This window comes from Gossypium arboreum, chromosome 5, assembly GCF_025698485.1.
Source record: "Gossypium arboreum isolate Shixiya-1 chromosome 5, ASM2569848v2, whole genome shotgun sequence".
NCBI classification, from domain to species: domain Eukaryota; kingdom Viridiplantae; phylum Streptophyta; class Magnoliopsida; order Malvales; family Malvaceae; genus Gossypium; species Gossypium arboreum.
In genome coordinates, this window is record NC_069074.1 from 5509373 (window position 1) to 5536241 (window position 26869).

Here is a 26869-nt window from a genome sequence, read left to right on the forward strand (position 1 = left end):
AGATTTAAGTAAAGCCTTTAAATTATATAATTCTTTTTAAATTAAATATGATTGAATTAAATACCTAAATTATAAATTCATAATTATTATGAATTTAATTATTAAAATATATGTAAATATATCGAATTAAGAATATTAAATATACATTAATTATTTATTATATTACAAGTGTAGATATAAAATTTTGAGTATTATCAATTCATTATCAATAAATGATTCCACAATATATTTTGCATGTACAATTCAACTCAACACTTAATTATTGTTGAAGCATCCTAAAAGTAAATATCATAAATAAGTTTGGATTTATATGGACAAAATATTACAAAATATAATGTTAGAGTTAAAAAAAAAAAGCTTACTTCAATATATCACAAAATATTATAGAATATAATACACTGATTATCTCTATAATAATTTTATATCTAAAATTTTATGTTTATAAAAAGTAATATACTTATAACATGTTGTTATAAATATATAATTGTAGTAAACTTATAATATAATTTTGAATTTTCACCAAACGAAGAAAGTGAAAATTAAATCAACAAAATTAAAAAAAAGTGTAAAACATATGCATGCATTATTGTTTATGTATATTTTATTTTATATGCTTTTATATGGTTAATTATAAATTTTATAAATGTAACAAATTTAATTAATCAGTATGAGTTACCAAAATAAATTAATTAGTGAATAATATTTTAATTAATATCATTTTATTTAATCAACTATAATCAATCGATTTGCTTATATGAAATAATTATATCTTTACTTAAAATTTTAGATAATATATTGTTATAAAAATATAATTTAACAAAGAAAGTACTTCACAAATCACAACTATGACTGTTGTTATTATAAGTAAAAACTATTATGAATAATTAAAATAAAACATAAAAATTTGACAATTAATCTAAAATGTTATTATAATAAGTGGTTCTTATAAAGAAGACAAATTATATTACAATCAAAAGAGCTTAGTAAATTTAAGCATATTACAAAATATAAATTGTAAATGATAAATGGTGGATGACTGCAATTAAAATGTACTGGTCTTTGAGTGCCATGCATGCCTTTTAGTTCAAGTAGTTAATTCATAGTTAGATTGTTCTAATTCGTAATTTTTAAGATAATAGTTTGATTCTTATTATAATTTTTAATCTATTTATATTGTGATAACTTAAAGTTTCATTAAGTAATTATTTAGACATGTATTTATAATTTATATAAATAATAAATTGTTAATGCTTTATTTTTCATAAATAAATAAAATAATTCTTTTTGGATGATGGGCTCTAACTCTTAACACGAAGAAACGACAAATTCCAACATTTCACGATGAAGTGACAACGACTGCCAACGAAAGCGCCTCCGACTTTACCTTTTAAAGGAGTGGATATATATTCAGTTGATTTTGATTATGACATCATTTTTTCTTGGGCAAGTTTTATTTATTTGACCTTTTTTTTTTTTTTTAAATCTGGGCAAATCCCACCGCTGGTTATCAGTCAGTAGTAGTTTCAGCAGTGGCTCTCAGAAAATGGGTCAGCAAACCCAAACTACACCAACAAAAAAACCACACCAAACGTTAGTTTTTGCTGTTAATGGAGAGCTATTTGAGCTCTCTGAACTTGACCCTTCCACTACTTTGCTTGAGTTCTTGCGTTCTCAGACTTCTTTCAAGAGTGTCAAGCTTGGTTGTGGTGAAGGTCTCTCTTTCTCCTTTGATTCCTTTATGGAAGTAATCTTTTTTCCTATCCTTTTTTTGTGGAATGTTTATAGATTCTGGAATGTAGGATTGATTTTGATTAATTCTCTCAAGTATCAAGTGAATTTACTTTATTATGGATGGATGGATGGATCTGAAGTTCTCAAACATGTTATTGCCTATAGACTCGTGTGTATTTCAATACGATAGTTGTACTTCGGTGACTTTTTCTTTGATGGGTACTAGGATTTTCTTCTTCCGAATGTAAAAGTTTGTTTCTTTTGCAGGTATTCGGATTCTATGCATAAATTGTGTATGTGAAGTTTGATTTTTTATTTTATTTTTGCATTCAGTATATGTTGTTTGACAGTTCTATTAAATTCGAAATATCTGCCGAACAGTAGTTCCTATGTAAATTCAATAATTATTGTAAGTACTAAATTTTCTGCTTTATCAAGCAAAGCCTATTGTCAACAGAAGCAAGTTACACGTCTTTTTTTGTATTGGTTGTCTGTTCATTTAGTCTAATCATATATGTGTTTGTATTTGAACCACACACAATAGCTTATTAGAAAAATCTTAAAAGTATTTCAGATAATTAAACTTTTTAATAGGTGGCATAATGTATTTCACTTGTCAATGTATAGATTGTACACCAAAAGTGAATCAAATATGAATCCATGTTTTAGTTAATTAATTTATTTCTATTTTACAAGGCAGAGGAACTACAAGTAATTGCTGTTTTGAATCATACATTGCTGTTTTAATTAATTAATTAATTTTTCTGTGTGTGTGGGAATTGAATTTGCTTATGAATCAAAATAGTATGGTTTATGTATTTTTAAAGTTTTTGGTATGACAGGAGGCTGTGGCGCCTGTCTTGTCCTTCTCTCCAAGTATGACCCTGTGCAGGACAAGGTTGATGATTTTACTGTGAGTTCATGCCTTACACTACTTTGCAGTGTAAATGGGTGTTCGATTACAACAGCAGAGGGAGTCGGAAATAGCAAGGATGGGTTCCACCCTATTCAGGAAAGGTTTTCCGGTTTCCATGCTTCTCAATGTGGTTATTGTACTCCTGGAATGTGTGTGTCTCTATATTCAGCACTCATTAATGCTGATAAAACCGATAGAACAGGATTACGTCCTGGATTCTCCAAGCTAACAGTTCCAGAAGCAGAAAAGTCTATTGCTGGAAATCTTTGTCGCTGTACTGGTTACCGACCCCTTGTAGATGCCTGTAAAAGTTTTGCTGCTGATGTGGATATGGAGGATTTGGGATTTAACTCCTTTTGGAAAAAAGGAGAAAGTGAAGACATAAAGCTGAGTAGATTACCTCCATACAATTGTAACAACGCAACTCGTGTGTTTCCGGAGTTTCTGAAGACGGTGATTAAGGCAGGTTTCAATCTGGAATCTGAAGGGTGTTGTTGGTATAGTCCTGGAAGTCTTGTGCAGCTCCAAAGCTTGTTGCAAACTGATGAGGTGAATGATGGAACCTCAATGAAGATCGTTGTTGGTAACACAGGAATGGGTTATTATAAGGAACTAGGACATCATAACAAGTACATTGATTTGAGATATATTCCAGAGCTTTCAATCATTAGTAAAGACCAGACAGGAATTAAAATTGGAGCATCTGTGACAATTTCCAAAGCTATTGAAGCTTTGAAGGATGAAAATGACAGTGGAATTAATCATGAAGGTAAGCTGGTTTTCGAAAAGCTTGCTGACCATATGGAACGAGTTGCAACAGGGTTCGTAAGGAATTCAGCTAGTATGGGAGGAAACCTGATAATGGCTCAGAGGAAACATTTTCCATCAGATATTTCTACAATACTGCTTTCTGTGGATACAATGGTTGATATATTGACTGGTCACAGACATGAAACTATAACACTGGAGGAGTTCCTTGGGAGGCCTCCATTAGTTTCCAACAGTGTTCTTTTAGGCATTAAAATTCCATGCTGGAAGTCAAGGAGGGATATTTCTTCTAAAACATACACCAAATTGCTATATGAGACATATCGAGCTGCACCACGCCCTATTGGAAATGCACTTCCCTATTTAAATGCTGCTTTCTTGGCTGAGGTTTCTCTTTGTAAAAAGTCTGCTGGGATTGTGCTAAATAACTGCCGGTTGGCTTTTGGTGCTTATGGAACAAAACATTCAATTAGAGCAAGGAATGTCGAGGAATTTCTATCTGCTAAGTTGCTAAATTTTGGCGTTATATACGAGGCTATTAAACTACTTGAAAGTACCATAATACCTGAAGAAGGCACCAGCAGTCCAGCTTACAGGACCAGCTTGGCTGTTGGCTTTCTCTTTGAGTTCCTAAGCCCCTTAATGAACAGCTACACAGATATTTCTAAATTGTGGTTTGATGAATATAATAGTGATTTGCTGTCCAATGGTTCCAAAATAAAACAGAACTGTGACCAGTTCAATCAAATAAAATCCCCAGCTTTGTTATCATCTGCAAAGCAGGTGATTCAGTTAAATAAAGATTATCATCCGGTTGGAGAGCCACTTACAAAAGTTGGAGCTGTCATCCAAGCTTCTGGTTTGTCATTACTCATTTCTTATTATTTGATCCAGCTGCCATAAGTTCACTATTACCTACATTTTAGGCTCCCTTTGTTTTTTTTTTTTTTCTTTTACTTGCTCCATTGCTTTATTTTTATTCAACATGGTTATAAAACAAAATAAAATAGCCAAATAAAAATATATATGATAAAAACTGGTTAAAAAAATTGCTCAAATGGCTAATTCTGCATAGAAGCAAAATCATGCATTTTACTGCCACTGAAGTTAAATTTTTACTTTTTAATTCTTGAAAGATATTTTCACTTTGCTTCCAAAAGTAAGAATCAAGTTACAAAAATAATAACCAGCCTCTACTAATATGATTGATGCTTTCCTGCTATTCCCTAGTAGCTTGACTCCTGGAGGTAATTAATTAGTTGGAAAATTCTAGTGCTAGTGCGTATACACTTTTGCTTCTACTATTGCCAGCTGAAACTTCAAATTTGTAGAGCTTAATTGTGGTAATGCCTTATAAATTAAAAATGTTAAACATAAATGCTTATTTGGATAAAGTTGACTTCTCATTTTCTTGGATCAAAAGTACTGTTGATTAGATGTCTTTGACGTTTTCCCTGTGAAAGGCACTAATGTATTAGCTTTCATATACAAAGTTTCATTTACCTTCTGAATGCATTTTGCAACTTTTCTATGTTGCTTTATCTACTGTATTTTGTAGGTGAGGCTGTTTATGTGGATGACATTCCATCTCCGAGAAACTGCCTGCATGGATCATTTATTTATAGCACAGAGCCTTTGGCACGGGTGCAGGGCATAAAATTTAAGCCTGGATCATCACCCCATGGAGTCTCCACGGTTATCTCTTTCAAAGATATTCCTGGGGAGAATATAGGGGCTCAGACCATATTTGGTTCTGAATCTTTATATGCAGATGAGCTTACTCAATGTGCTGGTCAGCGCATTGCATTGGTGGTAATTCCATGGTTTCCTTTTTGTTGGTTGGCCACTTATGGCCTCTGTTTTTGTTTTTTGTCTAATATTCACTAATATCGAGCACAATGGAATGGTAATAACATTCCCTACAAGGCTTTTTGTGTCTAATATCTTAAACAAAATGACATTCTTAAAATTGAACATATAAATGACTACTATTTCAGGTTGCAGATACACAGAAAAATGCAGACATGGCAGCCAACCTTGCAGTGGTTGATTATGACAAGAAGAATTTGGAACCAATATTATCTGTAGAAGAGGCTTTTGAGAAATGTAGCTTTTACGAGGTCCCTCATTTACTTAACCCCGAACCAGTTGGTGCTTTTTCAAAAGGAATGGCCGAATCTGACCATCAAATTCTATCTGCTGAGGTGATTATCATACTTCACTGTTGCTTATCTCTTACGTTAACTGGATTCAGGTGTGAGTTTCAGATATGGGTATGTGTCTGATACGGGTATTGCTAGATTTTTCCAAGTTTTTCTATATATTTGAAGGATCTTTGGAGGTCATATTCCCATATCCATGTGTCAGACACTCATACTTCAATAAAAATAAAGGGTCAGTGTAACATAGCTTCTTTCTGTCTCTCTTTCTCTCCAATTCATTCTTCAGTTCCTCGACCTCCCTGTTCTTTCTCTGTGTCTGAATATTTTACTGTATGACCCATTTTTCACTTTTTTCCCCTTTGAAACATAACCATGACAATTCGTTTAGGGTCATTTCTTTTAGTCCCTGTTGTTAACTTGGATCAAGAGAAGTTGCCAAACTACTTATTTTATTTTATTTTTTATGTCTAGCTCAAACTTGGGTCACAATACTATTTCTATATGGAGACGCAAGCCGCTCTTGCTGTGCCAGATGAGGACAACTGCATTGTAGTATACAGTTCTTGTCAATGCCCTGAGTTTGTGCATGATACGATAGCTAAATGCCTGGGTGTACCTAGTCACAATGTTCGTGTGATTACAAGAAGAGTTGGAGGAGGATTTGGTGGAAAGGCTATAAAAGCAATCCCTGTGAGTTTCGTTCTTCCTCAAAATGATTATTTTAAAAATGTGGACAAGAATAACAGTCTCAAATGAATATTACTATTTACTAATATCATATTATTTTTGGCCTAGAGATTTGTTTAGTATAACCAAATGATTATAATCCATGTGGTTGATTTTGCTTCCATCTTTATCTTATACTTGTTTAGTGTAGTAGTACAAAATTATATAAATTGAAGGAAACAACATTGCGTAGGATGTGAAAGGTAGAATAAGCATATAGTTGAGGTTTATCAACTTTTTAGACTATCTTTGCGATGCATATTGAAGTGATTCTTGATCCTCTCCCATGCCTAACATTCCTCTTAGTCAAAAACTTAAAAAGTAATCTGCTCTTGCTTGTGCTTTTTTATTGCTTAAATTAATTATAGACCTTTTACATTGCTACCGACTGCTTACAATGTGATGTTATAGGTTGCTACGGCATGTGCACTTGCTGCTTACAAACTAAACTGTCCAGTCAGGATGTATGTAAACCGCAAGACTGATATGATAATGGCAGGAGGAAGGCATCCAATGAAAATAACTTACAGTGTAGGATTCAAATCTAATGGGAAGATTACGGCCCTAAAACTCGATATATTAGTTGATGCAGGGATGTCAGCCGACATAAGTCCAGTTATGCCACATAACATAATTGGTTCACTTAAAAAATACGACTGGGGTGCCTTAGCTTTTGATATAAAGGTATGCAAAACAAACCTTCCAAGTAGATCAGCAATGAGGGCCCCTGGGGAGGTACAAGCATCATTTATTGCTGAAGCTATAATAGAACATGTGGCATCCTCCCTTGCCCTGGAAGTTGATTCTGTCCGAAATATTAATCTCCACAAGTTTGAAACGCTTAAATTATTTTTCAAGACCTGTGCTGGTGAACCATTGGAATATACTTTACCTTCTATATGGGATAAGTTAGCCATTTCTTCAAACTTTTACCATAGGACTGAAATGTTAAAAGAGTTTAATAGGTGTAATAAATGGCGGAAAAGGGGAATTTCTCGAATACCTATTGTGCATCCAGTAATCTTAAGAGCAACCCCAGGGAAAGTAAGCATTCTACGTGATGGATCTATTGTTGTTGAAGTTGGAGGAATTGAGCTCGGTCAGGGTCTTTGGACAAAGGTAAAACAGATGACTGCATATGCTCTCAGCTTGATCCAATGTGCTGGAAATGAAGAACTTTTAGAGAAGGTGAGGGTCATACAAGCTGATACCTTGAGTTTAATTCAAGGCGGTTTTACTTCTGGCAGCACGACATCTGAATCAAGCTGTGAAGCTGTTAGACTTTGCTGCAATATCTTGGTTGAGAGACTTACTGCTCTAAAGGAGAAGTTGGAGGAGCAAATGGGACCTGTAAAATGGGAGACACTGATTCTTCAGGTAGCGATCTTCTTTTGCATGTACTAGATCACCTCATAATAATGGGATTGACATTTATATGGCCCATCTTTTTTGTTCTACCTTTTAAGTACCTGATCTTACATAATTATCTGTTTATGACAGTAGATTGCTCAATATAAAATTATATTCTTGATGAGATATAGATGAGCAATGCAGTTTCACACTTTTAATCTACCACATGCAGGCATATATGATTTCCGTGAACTTGTCTGCAAATTCATTATATGTACCGGACTTTTCTTCCATGCAATACCTAAACTATGGTGCTGCAGTGAGTGAGGCAAGTAAATCAGTGGGCTCTATTCAGCTCAGCTGTCTTGCATTGCGGTCTTTGTTGAAGTGAATCTTCAATTAAATACAATAGCTGTTTTCGAAAACTAACATTATAGTTGCTAATACTGTGGCATTACAGGTAGAGATAAACCTTTTAACTGGTCAAACCACAATATTGCAGACAGATATCATATATGATTGTGGCCAAAGCTTAAACCCCGCCGTGGATTTAGGACAGGTTGGCCCAAATCTAATCCTTTTTCATTACTTAAATTTAAAATATTTGTTCTTTAACCTTTACTAATTTGCAATGTTTTCTAAACTGGACCAGTGGTCGAACTGGTCAGGCCATCAGTTGACTGGTCTGACTGGTCCAATTTAAAAACCCAGTTTGACCGCCGATTCAACTAGTTTTTAGCTAGTTCTACCGGTTCCCAGTCTAACTGGTTCAAAAGCACCTTCCGCACCGGTACTCCGGCCAGTTCCCATTCCAACCGGTCCAACTGGCCGGTCCGGTTCAAATAACATTGCTAATTTGTCCTCATTTTTAAGTTTTTACATTTCTAGCATGCTTAAATTCATTGCTCTACAGTAGTCATTGGTTATCTAAGTATTTTCTGTCTTGATATTCAGCAGTTGAGATAGGGAATGGGATCTAAGATGATACTAAATTCAAGTTAACGATTTTCTCTTATTCAGATTGAAGGGGCTTTTGTTCAAGGAATAGGGTTCTTTATGCTTGAAGAATACCCCACAAACTCGAAAGGATTAGTGGTTGCAGAAGGCACTTGGTCATATAAGATCCCCACGGTGGATACTGTACCTAAAAAGTTTAATGTTGAAATCCTGAACAGTGGACATCATAAAGACCGTGTACTTTCATCAAAAGGCAAGTTCAGATCCTTATTGAACCTAGTTTTTTTGTTTCTGCATGAATGCTAATCTCATCATCATTCATTTTTTGTGCACTCACACATTCGTCGATTAGGGCATTTCTCTTTATTTCATACAAATTTGAATCAAAAACTATTAACAAAGTTGAGAAGCTAAACCATTGCAGTCTAAGCATAGACACTCGACTTTTAGTACGAGGAACATTGATCTGAAATTTGAATTCCTAGAACTCCTTATATTTGATTATGGAAGAAATGCATACCTTGAAGAAACTGCTTCGTAGTCAGCAAATACTAGTTGAAAGTGCAGGCCATTGACAAAAAGGCTAACATAGGGTGGTTGTTGTCACGGACTAGATAATTCTCCGCTTTGTTGTTCTCCATCTATATTCTGTAGTAGGTAGTACCGTAGTCGGTACTTGAGGTGATCAAGCTACTGCCTTTTAGTGTTTTAGTTCATGCACTGGACACGGAATAAGATCACGAAGTTATGTGACTGGTAAACGTGAATACTTATCATTGACTTCTACCATCTGTGCCTTTGCAGCTTCCGGAGAGCCGCCACTAAAACTAGCGGCTTCCGTTCACTGTGCTATAAGAGCAGCCATAAAAGAAGCCAGGCATCAACTTCATTCATGGGGTGGCCTGGATGAGTCTTATTCGACGTTTCAATTGCAGGTACCTGCCACCATGCCGGTGGTGAAGGAGCTCTGCGGGCTTGAAAATGTCCAGAGGTTCTTACAGTGGACAATAGGCAGCAAGCAACTGCATTCCGCAGGCGGAACAGTTTAGGTTCTACTTCAGTTTCTTCACACGAAACTACAGCAAGTAAGTTAGACATAAACTTCCATTTCTAGAAGGCATTTCATCCGTATTAGGAAACATGTAATCGCTGTTAATTAAAAGATCGAGATGTAATTCAAAATAAAATCATAGTTTCACATGTACAATAGCATTAAACTGAAGTTCGCCTATTACATTGTAATTTTAAGATTTATTCTTAAATTTTAATAACAAAATTCAGGTAAAATTTAACCAGTTTTCTTTTTCTTTTTTTTTTTCTTGCAATATTGATGATGCCTGCAAAAGCGTTGTCTAAGATAATGACATGGATGGTTTAATTCTTTGGGGGAAGAAGAAAGGGATGAAGTAAAGCTGAGTAGAAAGTGAGTCACGAGTTTAACTATTTTTGGTTTATGAAACTCTCAATAAGTTTTGGATTCGAATTTTAGCTTTAGCATTTATATTTCTGTTTCAAGTTCAATATATATAGAAAAAAACAAAGTGTTTGGTTCAGACGGAGATGCCACGGGACAACCAAATCTCAGTAGTTTAGCTTTGGTAATGGTCCAGAGGAAACATCATACTACCTTAACTATCATTGTGGACATAACGACTAGATTATCGCTTATTCGGAGCAGGTAAATAAATTTTAATTTAATATTATAAAACAATGAAATTACAGTTTTTTAAATTATAATCAATATTATTGTTACATTTTATTTAAATAAAGATAAAACAATTAAAATTATAAATCAAATAATTGAATAGGTGTTTAATAACATTAAAATATAAAATTGTTATTATTTCACCGACAATTATTATTAAATAATTTTTAAAATACTTTAAGAGATTTTTTTCACCCACACGTGACAAAATTTAGTTTTAATTATATTCTTTATATTTTTCGATTTATTTCTTTTCTATCTGTTTATTTTATTTTGGTTGTTACCAACTTAAGGATACCGTAAAGGTTTTTTTTTTTCATAGGATATCATGAACTGAGGAGGTGATAGTCAATTAAAAAATTCAATTGTTAGTGTAAAATATCCATTTTCACAAAATCAAAATGTAAAAAATTTATTATACCGAATATTTCAAAACTTAAATTAAATTAATAGAATTATATGTATCAATAGAAATATAAACTACCACGTACAACATTTTCCTTTTTATAGAAAGTTTCAGTTATTTTTTAAATATTAATTTCATCATTGGTTTTATTATATATTTTTATACAATATCTAAAATTATCCACAACTTCCCCCAACCCTTAAATAAGAAGATAATGTGTTTTAACGCACTCGCACCAACAACCTCCTAGGTAATAATGTCAATATCAATCGATAAAATTGTAGTAAATTATCTATAATAATTTAAGGTAATAAAAATAATCACATTATTAAAATTTATTTTTTATATACTTATATTTAAAAGAGAAAATAATATAATTATAAATTTAATAAGTTTTTATATAAAGAGAAATAAATTAAATCAATTAATATTTAAAAGATTTAATTTATTAAATTAAATGCAAAAACTTAATCATATCAAATCACATTAAAATTTATGACAATAGATGTAATATCTTATTACCGCAATTAAGAAAAGATAAGTTAATTAATTAAAAAGATAAGTCAAATGGAAAATATAAAAGGAAATAAATTTATAATAAGAAATATTTCTTCATTTAAATCAAATCAATTAATATTTAGAGAAATTTAGATTATTAAAATAAATGCAAAATATTTAATTATAATAAAATCATATTAAAAAATCATGAGAATAAAATTAATATCTTATTAACTCAAAGATGACTCAAATTAAAAATATAAAAGGAAATAAATTTATTATAAATATCTATTTTCAAGAATATAAAGTATTCGGGATATTTTCCTTTTCTAGGTTAGCTTTGGAAAGTAATTATTATCATAAATGGAAAACAAAAATCGAGAAAAAAAAACCATTGTAATAAAAGTTGTATCGAGAAGAAAAACTGAGGAAACAAAAATCCAGAAAATTAAAATCCTAATTCCTTCTTAAACCAGATTTTTTTAAAAATTTATTTTCCTTTCAAACCTTTAACAAAAATTGCTGTAAGAAAAAGAAGATGAATCCGCAGAATCAAAATAACAATAACCTCACAAATGAGTGGAGTCCTCTCGAGAATAAGCTCTTTGAGCATGCCTTCCTTGTCTTTCCGGAAGAAACCTCTGATCGGTGGCAGAAGATCGCTGACCGTATTTCTGGAAAGTCAGCCAAAGAAGTGGAAGAGCATTTTGATATGCTTTTGCATGACGTTTACGAAATTGAGGCAGGTCGAATTGAAATTCCAAGATATGCTGACGATTCGTCTATGTTATCGTCAACTTGGAATTCCAACAATCAAATATATTTCACTTCGAAATCTAAACATCAACTAGACAATGAGAGAAAGGAAGGAAGTCCTTGGACAGAAGAGGAGCACAAGTATGTTAACTCTTTCTTTTTAACTTATTTAGAGTTGAATTCTTTTTTTAATCGATTCTAAAATCTGGAAAATAATTTTGTCATCGATTGTTTGAATAGGTAAATATTATATGTTTCTTTTAAGTGCATTATATTGAATTTAGTCAGTTTTGAGATTGTCAAAAAAAAATTTTATCTAAATTATGTTGTTAAAGGATTTAATTAATTTCATACTAAACAATGAAAAAAATATATATATATATTTTATGCTACTTGTTTTTCTTTGTTGAACTGAAAGAATGATTACTTTGTTAAGCTCATTTTCACTGATATGGCAAACAGGTTAAATCTTCAAAAATATTTTCTTAAACAGAGTTCGAGAAAAAAAATGAGCATCCATCCATAACAATAAAATAGTTGATAGTACGGTGGACGCACCCATCAAGCAACATTGGGTTAACGTGTCAAGTCCACGAGCATCTCCACTACAAGAATTCTCTCCTCTGAACCAATTACCTTCGGGTGAAGGAATCTTAAAGTATCAAAATATATACAAAATATATAGAACTGTGGAGACTCAACTTTGATTATGGTATGATGTAAATAATGTTATAAATAAAATTATCATCATAATATAATTAAATTATATGATTGTCTGATTTATTCTACTAATCAATTTGCATCATTCATACACCATTATTGCATTTAAATTTCATTTAATAAAGTTTGGCAGCCGTTTAAAAGAAGGCATAATGATTAAGTCCTTAACATTTTCAATTGTTTCTTTTTCAATTAAATTTGAATCTTAACTTTTTTAAATAGTTAAATTTTATTATCAACTTTTCAAAATAAATTGAATTGTTTTAATAAAATATAGACTAAAACGTTGTATTTTAAACAAGAAACTCATATGATTATCTATATGTATTTTATGTTAATTTTTTAAATTTAAACTTTTAGTTTTTTGAATATTTTATAATTTTTAAATTATTTATTGTCATAGCATGCCATATAAGATAAATGATATCATGTCAATATGAAGTACACATAAATAGTTATGTGGGTAACCAAACCTATATCTATAAAAAAATTTAATTTTTAGTTAGTATTTTTGTTTTAGAAAAAAATTAACTCTTTAAAATATTAATGATAAAATTTAATTTTTAAAATAAAGGCTCAATTGATAATAGATGTAATCAATGATGTTTCAATCTAACTGAACTAGTCGGTCAAGCCAATTGGATCCAGAATTGGTTAGTACATCAATCTAGAGAACTCTAAAAACCCATTTGAACCCTAAATTGGTAAAAGACCGTGAACCAGCAACCAGAAAAACTGATAAAAAATCAATTGAACTGGTATTAATATTTTTGGGCTAGATTAGCTTGGGCCAAACCCGAAACAAGCCCACTGTTTATTTTATCCGGCCTAATTTTTTTCAACCCAAAAGAAAAAAATGAAGAAAAATATATTTTTTTAAAAAACCCAGCCTAACCTAACTCTATAACCTACCCAAAACCAAAAAATTCCCTCTCTCAGTCAAGCCTCACTCAGTCATTCACCCAAAAAGAAATAAAATGAAAAAAACAATAACAAAAACAACCCCCACTCAGGTATACCCTACACAAAGTCAAAAAATGAAAGAAGAAAAAGACCATAACGAGTTTTTTAATAAAAATAAAAGAAAATTAATTAATTATGAAAATACGTCATTATCTTCAATAAAGTTGAGTGTCACTTTGACTAGATGGGAGCACCATTATTTTCTTCCCCAATCATCATTCAAGTTTTAAAAAAATTACTTTTTATTAGTGTAGTTTGATACATTGAGAACACTAAATTAAAATGTTCAAAGGTTTAATATGAAAATTTTCCTTTTAGATTGGCTACTGTAAAAAAAACTTAAGAGGGTGTTGCTTGAGGTTGTAGCGACACCAAATATATTTTACGAGACAACTACTTCATAAACACTTCTTTGTTTATAATTTTCTTTTTAAGGTACTTCCTCTATCTTTCTCCCATATATCTTTTTTTTCCCATTCTCCATCCCATTTAAGAAGACAATAGCCACCTATAAAACAAGTATCCGTCATAGACTTTCCCTTTTTTTTTTGTTTTCTTTTTTTTTCTATTTCAATGGTTTTCTTTTCATTTTTTTCTTCTATTTCGCTTTTCTTTTTTGAAAATTCTTACTGGTGCTATTTGATGCATTGACAGCACTAAAATTTATTTTTTAATTTACTGATTGTTGTCGTCTGATAGATTAGTGACAATTATTAAAAAGTATTTTTTCTCTCTTAAATACATTTATTTTTAACAGATATTTTAAAAAAAGGCTACACTCAAAAAATTATTTAAAAAAAAAGAAAACCTGATGATTGGGTCAGTGCAAAGGGATATCAATAAACACTATAAAAAACAGGTATATTTTCATAAATAAATAATTGTTTTATGTCAATTTGGGTAAAAAGAGCTACCGTCCAAAGAGTAGGGAGAAGATAGAATGCTTTTAGCGTATCTGGTAGAACTTTTTTTTCTCTTTCATTATTTTGTTGCCAACTTTGCCTTGTGTATGTTTGTTGTAATGCTCAACTCCCCCTATCCCCATTTTTTTTACCATTTTTCTCTTAAAAAAGTATTCTCTCAAGACAATGGATGCTAGGCTATTTTTTTCCCTTCATCTATTCTTGATTTTTTCAGAATTTTAATTAATTTAATATTTAGATTGAATCTTAAATTAATAATCTATCAATTTGATTATTTATTTAATTTTGAAAATAATAGGAGAACGGAATTTATCATTATTTCTTTAAAAATTTTAAAATAAAATTCAAATGCTTTAAATGCTTTATTGAAACTATTAAAGGAGTGGCCAAAATAAATTTCAACTAAAATTATATATTGTGAGATTGATTTCAAATGAAATGTCAAAGTTCACTTAATGTGTGTTTTTTATTAAGCAAAAGTCTTATTTTATAAATTAACTTGGAAAAAAATCAAATGATACCATCAGATACTAAAATTAGATAATAAAATTTGACTTAAAAATAACTAAAATACAACAATAACATGCGAATGTCTCAATTTTTTTAATATAGATTGTTAATATGAAATTTTATTTGATATACCATCATGGTTGAAGTTTTTTAGATTCTACAAATGGATTGAGGGTTGAATAAGTGTATAATAAGATATAATAATAAATTAATTATATAAATAAATTTAACATTTATCATAACTTCAATCCTCTTGTGAAATATAAAACCTTCATTGACTGTGTATAAAATAATCATCCTTATTAATATATCGAATTTTAAAAAATATAAAATATTTAAAATTTTAAAAAATATAAAATATTTTAAACATTATAAAATTAAAAATAGGCAAATACAACAAATATACATATTACCGAATATAAATATGTGAAATTATGGTTTTGCCCCAAACATGTTTTAGTAAACCTTTCTTGAATCCTCGCAACACTAAGGCCCCATCCGGCTCTACTTGTCTGATGGGCTTTTGCCAAAAAAGTACTTTTTTGTTAAAAGCATTAAAGAACAATCCTCATTTTTGCCACTCTTTCAACTTAAAATAAGCATTTTTTTTATAGATGAAAAAGCAACAATTTTGCCACTTTTTCTCCTCCAAAAGTGCTTTTGGCCTTATATTACTTTTTTAATCCTCTTTTTTCTTCTTTCCAAATAGACAGCAGACCCCTTTTTTTTTTCTTTTCCCTTTTGTTTACTTTTCCTCTGGTTATATACGTTCCTCTTCAAACAGGTGAGTCTCTCTTTTCTTCTTCTTCTTTTTTTTTTTTTGTGAAATACTTCTTCTTCTCTTTAGTTATTTTCTGATTGTTTAATTTTATGAAATAATTATGAAATAAAAAAATTTCTTTCAAGGCAGATTTTATGGAATACGAAGATATTAACAGGGCATATGAGAATATTATTGATTCAGAAAATGCGTATAGTCGAGAAAGTGATAATGATGATGACGACGATGATGATGGTGATGATGACGGTGAATTAAACAATTCAAGTGTTTTGAAATGGAATTAACAAGAGATGCTATAGCTTCTAGTTTAATGGATTCACTTTAAATTGTAAATACTATTGTAAAATTTTTAGTATTTATATTTGGTATATAAATATTATCCCTTTTTGGAACTTTAATCTAAATATATGTAACATACCTAATATGAGTTATATATTCAAATTACATTTTAAAATAAAATAATACAAATGTGTGAAAATTATTTTTAAAATAATACTGTAATACCTCATACCCGTACTTGAGACCGGGATAGGATACGAGGCATTACCGAGATTTTCAGAATAATTTCAATTAATTTATATTATTTAGTATTCATTTTCATGTTTCATGTAACATCCTTTTCATATATTCAATTCAAAATATCATATAAAATACTATACAATACTTAAATTGTCATATTTACATGCTCATTCAAGATATACGAATCTACCTGACTAAATTGCAGAAATACCAAGATTTAGGGGCATATTGGTAATTTATCATTTTCTCAAATTTCACCCAATCTTAAATTGATAATTTCATTCAATTTATTAATTCAGATAATAAAACAATTCATTCCCTTCAATTTAGTCATTTTCGATATTTTTACAAAATTACCCCTAAAGTTTTACTTTTATTCAATTTAGTCCATGAGCTTAAAACATGCAAATTAGCCATGCTAACTGAATATTCATATATATTTTTCCTCCTCCTCTCCATTCCACATTCTTAATGTATATAACACACTTATAAGTAACATTATCTATAATTTTTATTATTTACTTTTATGGATATTCAAGCTGTCCTTCTGTGTCATAGTCACTAAATTATTTATATTTGGAATTATAAAACTCCAAATTAAGATCCACTAATTTTTCCTGAAACTAGACTCATATATCTTCTTACCATAAAATTTTTAGAATTTTTTCGTTTAGCCAATAAGTACAGTTTATTCTTTAAAGTTATCTCTGTTCTGCTGCCTTAAAATTAATTATCTCACAGTACAAAACTCGGATTGTAACACCCCTAACCCGTATCCGCTGCCAGAACAGGGTTTCAGAGCATTACTACCATTTGCAGATCACTTAAAAAAATTTAAAATACTTACCGATTCAATGCATCATATAAAATAAATATATTATCATTCAATCAACAGTTTGGCATTTGTATAAGCATCAAACAACAACATTGTTAGTATACTTGCACATATCCCATATAAATTCAACATTGATATATCTATTTTCTCGACATGTCGCACTTGAGTTTAATAATAGTCTCAACTTACATAATTTCCTTGTATCAACATATCAAAGATAATCATATATGTACATGTCAGGAAACATATCATGCTCTTACCGTTTCTTCACAAGCATATATCATTCATTTCATTATATCAATATTTTATGCTCCATCATTTCCATATGTTTTATGTATATTTATTCTGGTAATAGCTTATATCAAACTTAACATAAATTATATTCCATGTACTTATACTTATTTCGTTTATCCATTTTCATAATTATTTCATACAACGCTTTTGTACATATATTTCCATATGACCAGTTCTTGTAAACATTTCACACAACCATTTCATATAACTATTCGTCATCTGATACATTTTACCTGAATATCAATTGTTCAACAGATGTTATAGCGTCTTCCATCCATGGTCTTATTTATCTTTGACGTGATGCCATAGTGTCTTTCAACTATGGTCTTACTCATTTTCTGTCATGTTGCCATGGTATCTTTCAACCATGGTCTTATTCTTTTCATGTCATGTTTCCATGGTATCTTTCAACCATGGTCTTACACATCTCATATCAGGTTGCCATGGTATCTTTCAACCATGGTCTTACACATTTCATATCAGGTTGCCATGGTATCTTTCAACCATGGTCTTACACATTTCATATCAAAGGGCACACTCCCTCGAACCTCATCCTTACGGTGGGATTACCGGTCGAAGCTAAATCACTGTAATATAAACTCATAGAGTATTGTCGGATTACCGGTCCAGGCTAAATTCAGACCCTAATTCGGATTACCCGTCCGGGCTAAATCTGTTTTACACGTATTCTTCGGGAGGGCTATATCAGGATAGGATCATCCGTCCAGGCTAGATCTTTTTTACCTTCAATTCCTTTTTAAAGATCCATCGAATTTTCCTTTCATTCAACTAGGATTTTTCCTATTTTATCAAATATATCAATATTTCATTAATTTTCATACAATGAACATTCAAATCATATTCACATCAATAACATACAATCTCAAGCATTTAAGAATATAATTCAAGTTACACGAACTTACCTCATTGCTTGTTTGTGTTTATAATTTCATTAATCTGATATATTTTCTTTTCCATGATCAAGTCTCATATTTGAGTCGTCCGGATCTTTATAAATAAATTTTATCATCATTTTCATTCATTTCATATTCTAATGCATTTAATTAATGCTCTAGATAAAATTACCGTTTTGCCTCTAAACTTTTAATTAATGATGATTTCATCCTTAGGGTCAGGAAAATAAAATTCTTGCAATTTAATCCTTATTTCCAGCTATTATTCTCATGTATATTGATAACAATCCATGAATTCTATAAAATATCAGAATTTTTCATAATTTCAACACTTCTCAAGTTAATCCCTAAAACATGTTTTCCTCCGATCTTGAACTAAATTAATAATTTCATTCAATTTTGTAATTTAAATAATAAAATAATCCATTTCATGCAATTTGGTCATTTCTGACATGTTTACAAAGTTGCCCATAAAGTTTTACTTTTATTCAATTTAGTCCTTGAGCCTAAAATATGCAAACTAGCCATGCTAGATGAATATTCATACATATTTTCCTCCTCCTCCTCTCCATTCCACATCCTTACTGTAGATAACACACTTGTAAGTAACATTATCCATAATTTTTATTATTTACTTTTATGAATATTCAAGTTGTCTATCTGCATCGTAGTCACTAAATTATTTATATCTGGATCTATAGAACTCCAAATTAATATCCAATAATTTTCCCTGAATCTAGACTCATATATATTCTTACCATAAAAATTTCATAATTTTTGGTTTAGCCAATAAGTACAATTTATTCTTTAAAGTTACCCCTGTTCTGCTGTCTGACAGTTCTGACCCTTATTCACCAAAAAATAATTATCTCCTCATACAGGATTTAAATGATGTTCTTGTTTGTTTTTATTAAAAATATACTCATTCAGGATTTTATACATATAAATTTAAGCCCATAATTATTTTTCTTCAATTTTTTATGATTTTTCAAAGTCAGAACAGGGGAACCCGAATTCATTCTGACCTTGTCTCACAAAATTCATTATATCTCAAAATTTACAAATCCATTGCTTACACTATTTCTTCTATGAGAAATTATACTCAATAAGCTTTAATTCAATATGTATTTCATCTTCTAATTCGATTTATAAAATTTATGGTGATTTTTCAAAGTTAGTCTACTGCTGCTGTCCAAACTGTTTTTGTGCAAGCTATTAATTACCATGTTATAACACCCTTATTTTTTTTTTCTACACCATTTCTCATCACTTTCTCTTATTTTCTCTTCACTAACATATCAAAAACATAGGACCTTATGTAAGAAAACTCGACTATAACATTATTTCCATGCTTTGTCAATAATAACAAACTTAAAAACATATTGAAATCTTGATATACTTACCTTGTTCTATTGATACTAATCTTTAACTTGATTTTCTCTCTCCTCCAGCTTCTATTTCTTGAATCCAATTTGATATTCTAACTCCCCATGCTCTCCTTAACATTTTTGTCTCTTGGTAGCTATGGAAATTCATTTGATTTTTGGGTGAAAATGGTGAATTTTTGGTAAAAGGACCAAATTGTAAAGAAAGCAAAACTTTCTTTCTTCCTCTCTTTCTCTCACGTTAGTGCATTGGAAAATATGGATGAGAAATTCTCATCTTTCTTTCTTTATATACTAATAAAATAATAATAAAATATCTTATTAAAATATTAATAAAATAATATTTATCTAATTAAATAATTATAAAATATCAAAATATCTCTAGCATCATTATTCTTTCTAGATTTATCTCTCTTCCAATTGACCATTTTGCCCTTCATTATCTTTTAAAATTCCATCATTGAGTCATCATTTAATTTGGTAAAATTGCAATTTAGTCCCTCATAGTTCTTCATCTATTCAATTTGGTCCTAATTCATCCATTTTCCTTAGTTTCTAGATCATTCCACTCTTAAATTATTTACACTATTGGTCCTTCAATTTTTTTATATTTACACTTTAACCCCTCAAATTATGAATATTTACTCTTGTGCAACAAAACTTTTCTCACTTTTACAATTTAGTCCTTTCTTGAATTAATATATCATAATATACTTCTCAATATTGACATAACTCAAAATTTCCCTTTTTGTCACTTTATTTCCTTATTTTACTATATCAAGGATAATATCTTACTGTAAAAATTTTCAGGGTATTACACGGATAATATTCCCGTTGATTTTTCCTGAAAATAGACTCATTAGGGATTCTAAAAATATAACTTTAGGCCTCTAATTATTTTTCTCCAATTTTTGGTGATTTTCCAAAGTCAGAACAGAGGAACCCGAATTCATTCTGACCTTGTCTCACAAAATTCATTATATCTCATAATTTACAATTCAATTGCTTATATAGTTTCTTTTATAAGAAAGTAGACTCAATAAGCTTTAATTCCATATTTTATTCATCCTCTAATTCAATTTCTAAAATTTTTGGTGATTTTTCAAACTTAGACTACTGCTGCTGTCCAAAATAATCTCAGTGCAAAATGTTGATTTTCTACTTTTAATTTCAATTTAATCCTAACTAAATTCACTTACTTTTCTATCTTAATTTATATTTTACTTCTACTCAATTTTAACCAAACTTACACATAATTATCTATTTTTCATCATAAAACCATAATTTCAAAATTCTTTCAATTTAGTCCTTAAAGCATAAAACTTATGAATCACTTTACAATTCAATCCTTATTTCATTTCTAACTTGAATTTCTATCAATTTAGCCCTTAATTCATCTTTTTGTTCAATAAGAACAATGTCTTATAATCAACTATCTTACAATAAATCAACTTAACTTCATCAAAACCTTGTTCTAAAGTTTCTAAAACATCAAAATTAAGTAAAAAGGGCTAAATTGACATACCTATTTAAATCTCAAGCTTCAAACCTTGAATTTTCCCTTTCTTCTTTCTTTTCTCCTTTCTTTCTTTCTTTCCCTGCTTTTCGTTTTGCCTATTCTGTTTCTATTTCTATTCTTTTTTTTTTCTTTATTTCCTTTTATATATATACACACATTTATTTATTATTTAAATAATAAGTATTATTTATTTATTCATGTATATATTATTAATACATTTGTATTCATTTATAACCATACATTTGTCATTATCTAATATATTTATCATATAAAATATTATAATATAATTATTTAATTAATAAATATCTTTTATAATTAATAAATATCTTTTAATACTTAAATACAAGCATTACAAGTGTATGTATTTTTTTATTAATACACTTGTACCCAATCATTACCACACATTTGTCTTACTTTTATTTATTTATCATATAATATTAATTTAATAATAATAAATACACTAATATTTACTTAAATAATAAACAAATACATACATGTATTACAAATGTGTGTATTATATTTATTACACTTGTATTTTATTTTTGCCATGTACTTAACATTCTTTTGGCTTATTTATTTATTTAGTCCTTTCAATTTTCTTTATTCTATAATTAAACTTTCACACTTCATTCAATTTAATCATTTTATCCAATTATCCTTAATTTAAGCTAGTTCACTTAATTAAACTCTAATTAACCACTCGATTAACTTTGTAAATATTTTTAATAAATATTTACTAATCTATTTTTCAGAAACGGAGACCAAAATACACTTTTTCATAGAACGTAAAATTCGGTCATTACAAATACAATTGTGTCAATATCTAATTACAAATAATTAATGATAATATTTAAATATTTAAATATAGTTTATATATTCTAATTAAATTTAATAAATAATTAATATTAATTTTAGAATTATTTAAAATTAATATTATATATTAAAATATTAACAATAAGTTATAATAATTTATTTTTATATTATTATTAAAATATCATAATATTAACTAATTTAAACATTATTTAAATGCATATTTGTTACTTTATAATATCATGACTAAAATGGACATTTTATTTCTCAAAAATATTTTTGACAAAGAATACCAAATACTGAATTTTAAACCAAACTTTTCAAAAGCACTTCTCAAACGTATTTTTCCACAGCACTTTATCAAAAGTATTGCCAAACTAGCCCTAACTTGTTCTCGTTGTTACATTAAAGAAATCTTCATAAGATTAGTTAAAAAAATCATTAAAACCTAATTAAGAATTGTTCTTAATTGGGTGGTAATCAACAATTAATAGTCAACAAAACTGATGATGTGGCATATGAGTATCGCTTTTAATTAAAGACTTGATTGATTTTTAAATATTTAACAACATATCTTTATCATCTAAAAATTCTATAAAGTTTATAAAAAATTTATACACAAAAATACTTTTTAAAATTATAAAAAAATCTAAATAAATATGCCAAAAGATTCTAACTTTTTTAAAAAATAAAAATAAAATTCAATTTTAAAAGATAAATTAAGAAATTTAATCACATTTATCTAAATCTTTTATACAACAAACCAATCATTAAATATTACATAAAAGTTAAAAAATCATAACACAAATATATGAATATCTCACCACATTGATTTATTTAATTGTTGCTTTAGAGAAATAATTCACTGTCGTTTAAGTGCACAAATAAACACATATAGAGTACCTAAAAATATCATCATTTGCAGATATACAAATCAATGAAACAACTCAATTACTTGAACTATTTTTGTTTCCTCTTGTCACTATACTTATATTTAAAATGATATAATTTTACATTTTAAAAATTAATAATTTTGTTCTTATTAAATGCACTACATTTATTTCCTATCAATTTTCCACTCAACAAAAGGCAATCGTATATTTTAATTGATCTTTCTCAAATCTCATTGGTATTTGGTGAGGTGGGGCACATCTTTTTTTATTTATTAATAAATAAAATGCATTGGAATTATCTATAATCATATATTGATAAGAAGGAAAAAAACAAACATCCTTATTTAAAAGGTAAAACATATCATCGTCATCATTCCAACCCTGATTGATAAAAGATTTGGCTATGAAACTTCAAAGGTTTATATCCGATTTCTTTTTAAATTGTTTTAGATTTACATCATTATATGTGCATATCATGGTCAGACAGTGAAATGGAATCAAGTTAAAAGATTTCGATGAGTATGAGATTTCGCAAAATATTGGAAAAAAAATATTACTAAAATATTAATAAATTTATGTTCCAGTCACTTAATTTTATAAAGTTACAAAATAGTTATTTAACTATTCGAAAATTTTTATTTAAATTATTAAATTATTCAAAAGTTTTTATCTAAGCCACTGAGTTGTTAAATTTTTTTATATAAAAAAGGGTTCGGTTAACGAGCTTTAAGCAACGATTCGATAATTGATGCTGTAGATCAATACCTATCAACAAATAAAAAAATATATCTTAAATCTAAGTCAATCTGATGGTTAGTGCTAAAAGTTGGAGAAGAAAAATGTTTGAATTTTGGTTTATTGATTCGTGGCTTTTAAAGTTGTTTTATGAAAAAAAAATGAACTATAAAAGAGAAGGGGGGAAAGCTTTCAATTGATCTAGACGGGTCAAATAGAGAAGGCTATACAATAGCAATTTTAATAGCATAGTGATTTAAATAAAAACTTTCAAATTATTCAATAATCATTTTGTAACTTTTTAAAATTAAATGACCAAAATATAAATTTACTAATAATTTAATAACATTAACTATAATTTACCCTACAATTTTAGGAGGAAGATAATTAACTTCAGTTAATGGCATAAAAATCTCTTTTTGGGAAGGAGTAGTTTATGGATGAACCCAAAATGCAATGTCAACAACGATTTTATTTTAATGATAGTAATTTGCCATTACATCACCTGTTGGGTCAGCCAATAACAATATTATTAATATAACATTATATATGTTTATATATTATATATATAAATAATTATTTTATCTAACATTAAAAAAATTTATTTATTTATTTTTAAATATTTTAATTGAGTCAAAATAAAATTCAATTAATATAATTAAATCATAATAAAAATCTATAAATTACATTCATATTAAATATAAACAAATTATATATTGAATCACAATTTAAAATGATCTTTTTCACTTTTGAAAGATCTATTTTCATAAAATATAAATACTACAGGATAACGATATAATTCATTCTATAACAAAAAGAGATAGTTTATTCAAAATAATTATAACAATTAATTAAAAGATCTGTTCATCAGTTTTTTACAATAATGTTAGGGAAAGAACTGCTTCCAAAAGTTATAATTAAAAATATTGTACAAATGAATCTCGTGTGTTGGTATGAAAATTAGAGTATTTATGGTTTCAGGTGTGATTTAAATTTGAGTCGTGCTAATTGTGTTGTTATTAGGGTTTTGCCCTCCTCTTATAATTCACTAAAAATATAGTACAAATTTGTTAAAAAAAAAGATTTGATATTGAGGTTAACTAAAACATAATAAAATATATATATATTTGAAGTAATATTTTAGAGTCATGAGTATAATAGAACTATAATTCTTATTTAAAAACTTGAGAAAAATTATTGAGGGATATATTTAGGTAATTTAAATAAGAATTTTAAGTTTATTGTTTTAAAAAATTTAAAAGAGTTTATTTTGTTATTTTATATTTTTAAGGGTTATTTAATTTTAATTTTAATTTTAAAAGGACAAACCTAATCTACAAATAAACCAAAAAATAAACCAAAAGTTTAAAACATTTGATTGGGAGCCACTAACATCAGCAGAACCTTTTTTTTATTCAATCTAAAAAGGTAATTTCTTCATCAGGTCCCTAAACATTTTATATAATTACACTTAGTTTGATATTGTCAATAGCAACAACGATACCCAAAAGTTTTAATTTTTTTTTAAAACTAGCCAGTGATTGGCCCATTATGAAAGGTGGTGCCACCAATGACAATGATAATATCAAGGTTTATTGTTCAAAATAAGTCATTTTCGTACATAATTTTTAAATATCAATACTCAAATATCCAAAGCTTCAGCCTTTATCAATAACACTAAATTTTCAAATATTGTTATATGTAATTTTTATATTTTCCACATTCCAAGTGGAACAAATTTTACCTTTTTAGCGAAGTTTAAAGATTAATATCAAATAAATTTTCTTCTTTTACTTAATAGGTTCCAACATTATAATTTTGAAGTTTTTTTTACCTAAATAATACAAAAAATAAAATTAATAACTAAAACGGCATGCCCATTAGTTTATTTACCATAATGGTATGGTTTTATTGGTGCCGCCTGTCAAATTGATGGCATTAGATTGAAATGTAATGATCTAAAGTATTCAAGGACCTGATAGCAAATTTTCTATTTTTAGTGGCCGTTAAAAAAGGTAAAAGGGTGCCGCCTGTCGCCTCACCAAACCTTAAATATGACTAATTGCTTTGTATGTAACACCCCCTAACCCCAAACCGTCGCCGGAATGAGGTTATGAGGCATTACCGGACATATCAGATAACTTACGAATAATTTACAATTAATATAACTTTCATAGTGTAATATAATAATTAAGTCCCTAACTTGGACTCTCGAAGTTCAAACACGTATTAAAAGTAGAACGGGACTTGTTCGAGTATTCCAAATTTTTTTATTTTTTTATTTTTATTTTTTTATAAAAAATTTCGACAGCATTTCTACTCATTTTTATCTAAACCTCCTGCAAATTCAAACCAAAATCACCAACAGCAATGTTTCACATTCATATAACTAATATTTATATCATTAACATAATTTTAACTTAATAACTATCATAGCATCATTCAAAATTGATTATAAACTTCATTCATTTAACAACTTAATGTTCGTGTATCAAAATATCATGTACTTTCCTTACCATTACATTTAACCATCTAAATCTTATAATTCATCATTCACTACTCAAAGTAATATACATATTCAAGTGACTAAACAACACCTATGTACATGCCACCTTTACCCAAAAGAAAAATATCCATCACCAAGTTTGTGTTGGAGTCGGGATTGTTCTGGATGCTGAGCCGGGACACTTGATTTCTACTAACTCATGACGGAAACAACCATACCCTGAGTATGGATATACTCGATGGTATTACTATAAATCAAGACTATTTAACATTAATAAATTACAAACATCAACCATAAATTTTATAATTAGTTAAACTACTTTTATATATAATTATTTTACTTCATAAATCTTAAATTCATAATTCATTTTTCTCATACTAACTCAATTCATAATTTAGTTCATACATTCTTTTTCATACTTTTCAATAGTGCTAAAACAAATAATCTCATTTTCAAAATTTCATTTCAATTATTTACCCTATTAACAAAGCTCGGACTATGACAAATACGCGAATTTCCACCCAAACACACCAGAATGTCCAACCCAAACACACCCAGAATATTTTAAATCCTCCATAACACACCAG

At 28.8% G+C, this 26869-nt stretch overlaps 2 protein-coding genes across 6 annotated transcripts; both read left to right on the forward strand.

The window, feature by feature from the left end:
* The first annotated feature begins 1296 nt into the window (after positions 1–1296).
* LOC108453636 (abscisic-aldehyde oxidase-like) lies at positions 1297–9902 on the forward strand. 4 transcript variants are annotated; one of them, XM_053028416.1, is made up of 10 exons: positions 1297–1712; positions 2574–4274; positions 4974–5227; positions 5413–5619; positions 6049–6267; positions 6715–7680; positions 7886–7985; positions 8118–8212; positions 8674–8863; positions 9415–9902. In XM_053028416.1, exons 1-10 carry the CDS (start codon positions 1544–1546, stop codon positions 9657–9659), a joined length of 4146 nt encoding a protein of 1381 aa, XP_052884376.1. In that variant the 5' UTR covers positions 1297–1543; the 3' UTR covers positions 9660–9902. The 4 variants fall into 4 exon arrangements, with proteins under 4 accessions (XP_052884376.1, XP_017607354.1, XP_052884377.1 ...); XM_017751865.2 differs by having other exon boundaries at positions 7886–7981; positions 8114–8212; XM_053028417.1 differs by having other exon boundaries at positions 7886–7981; positions 8114–8212; positions 9546–9902.
* A 1652-nt stretch (positions 9903–11554) lies between these two features.
* LOC108451020 (protein RADIALIS-like 4) lies at positions 11555–12754 on the forward strand. Of its 2 annotated transcripts, none has more exons than XM_017748758.2 (2): positions 11555–12116; positions 12438–12754. In XM_017748758.2, exons 1-2 carry the CDS (start codon positions 11758–11760, stop codon positions 12499–12501), a joined length of 423 nt encoding a protein of 140 aa, XP_017604247.1. In that variant the 5' UTR covers positions 11555–11757; the 3' UTR covers positions 12502–12754. The 2 variants fall into 2 exon arrangements, with proteins under 2 accessions (XP_017604247.1, XP_052884758.1); XM_053028798.1 differs by having other exon boundaries at positions 12469–12754.
* Positions 12755–26869: the final 14115 nt, after the last annotated feature.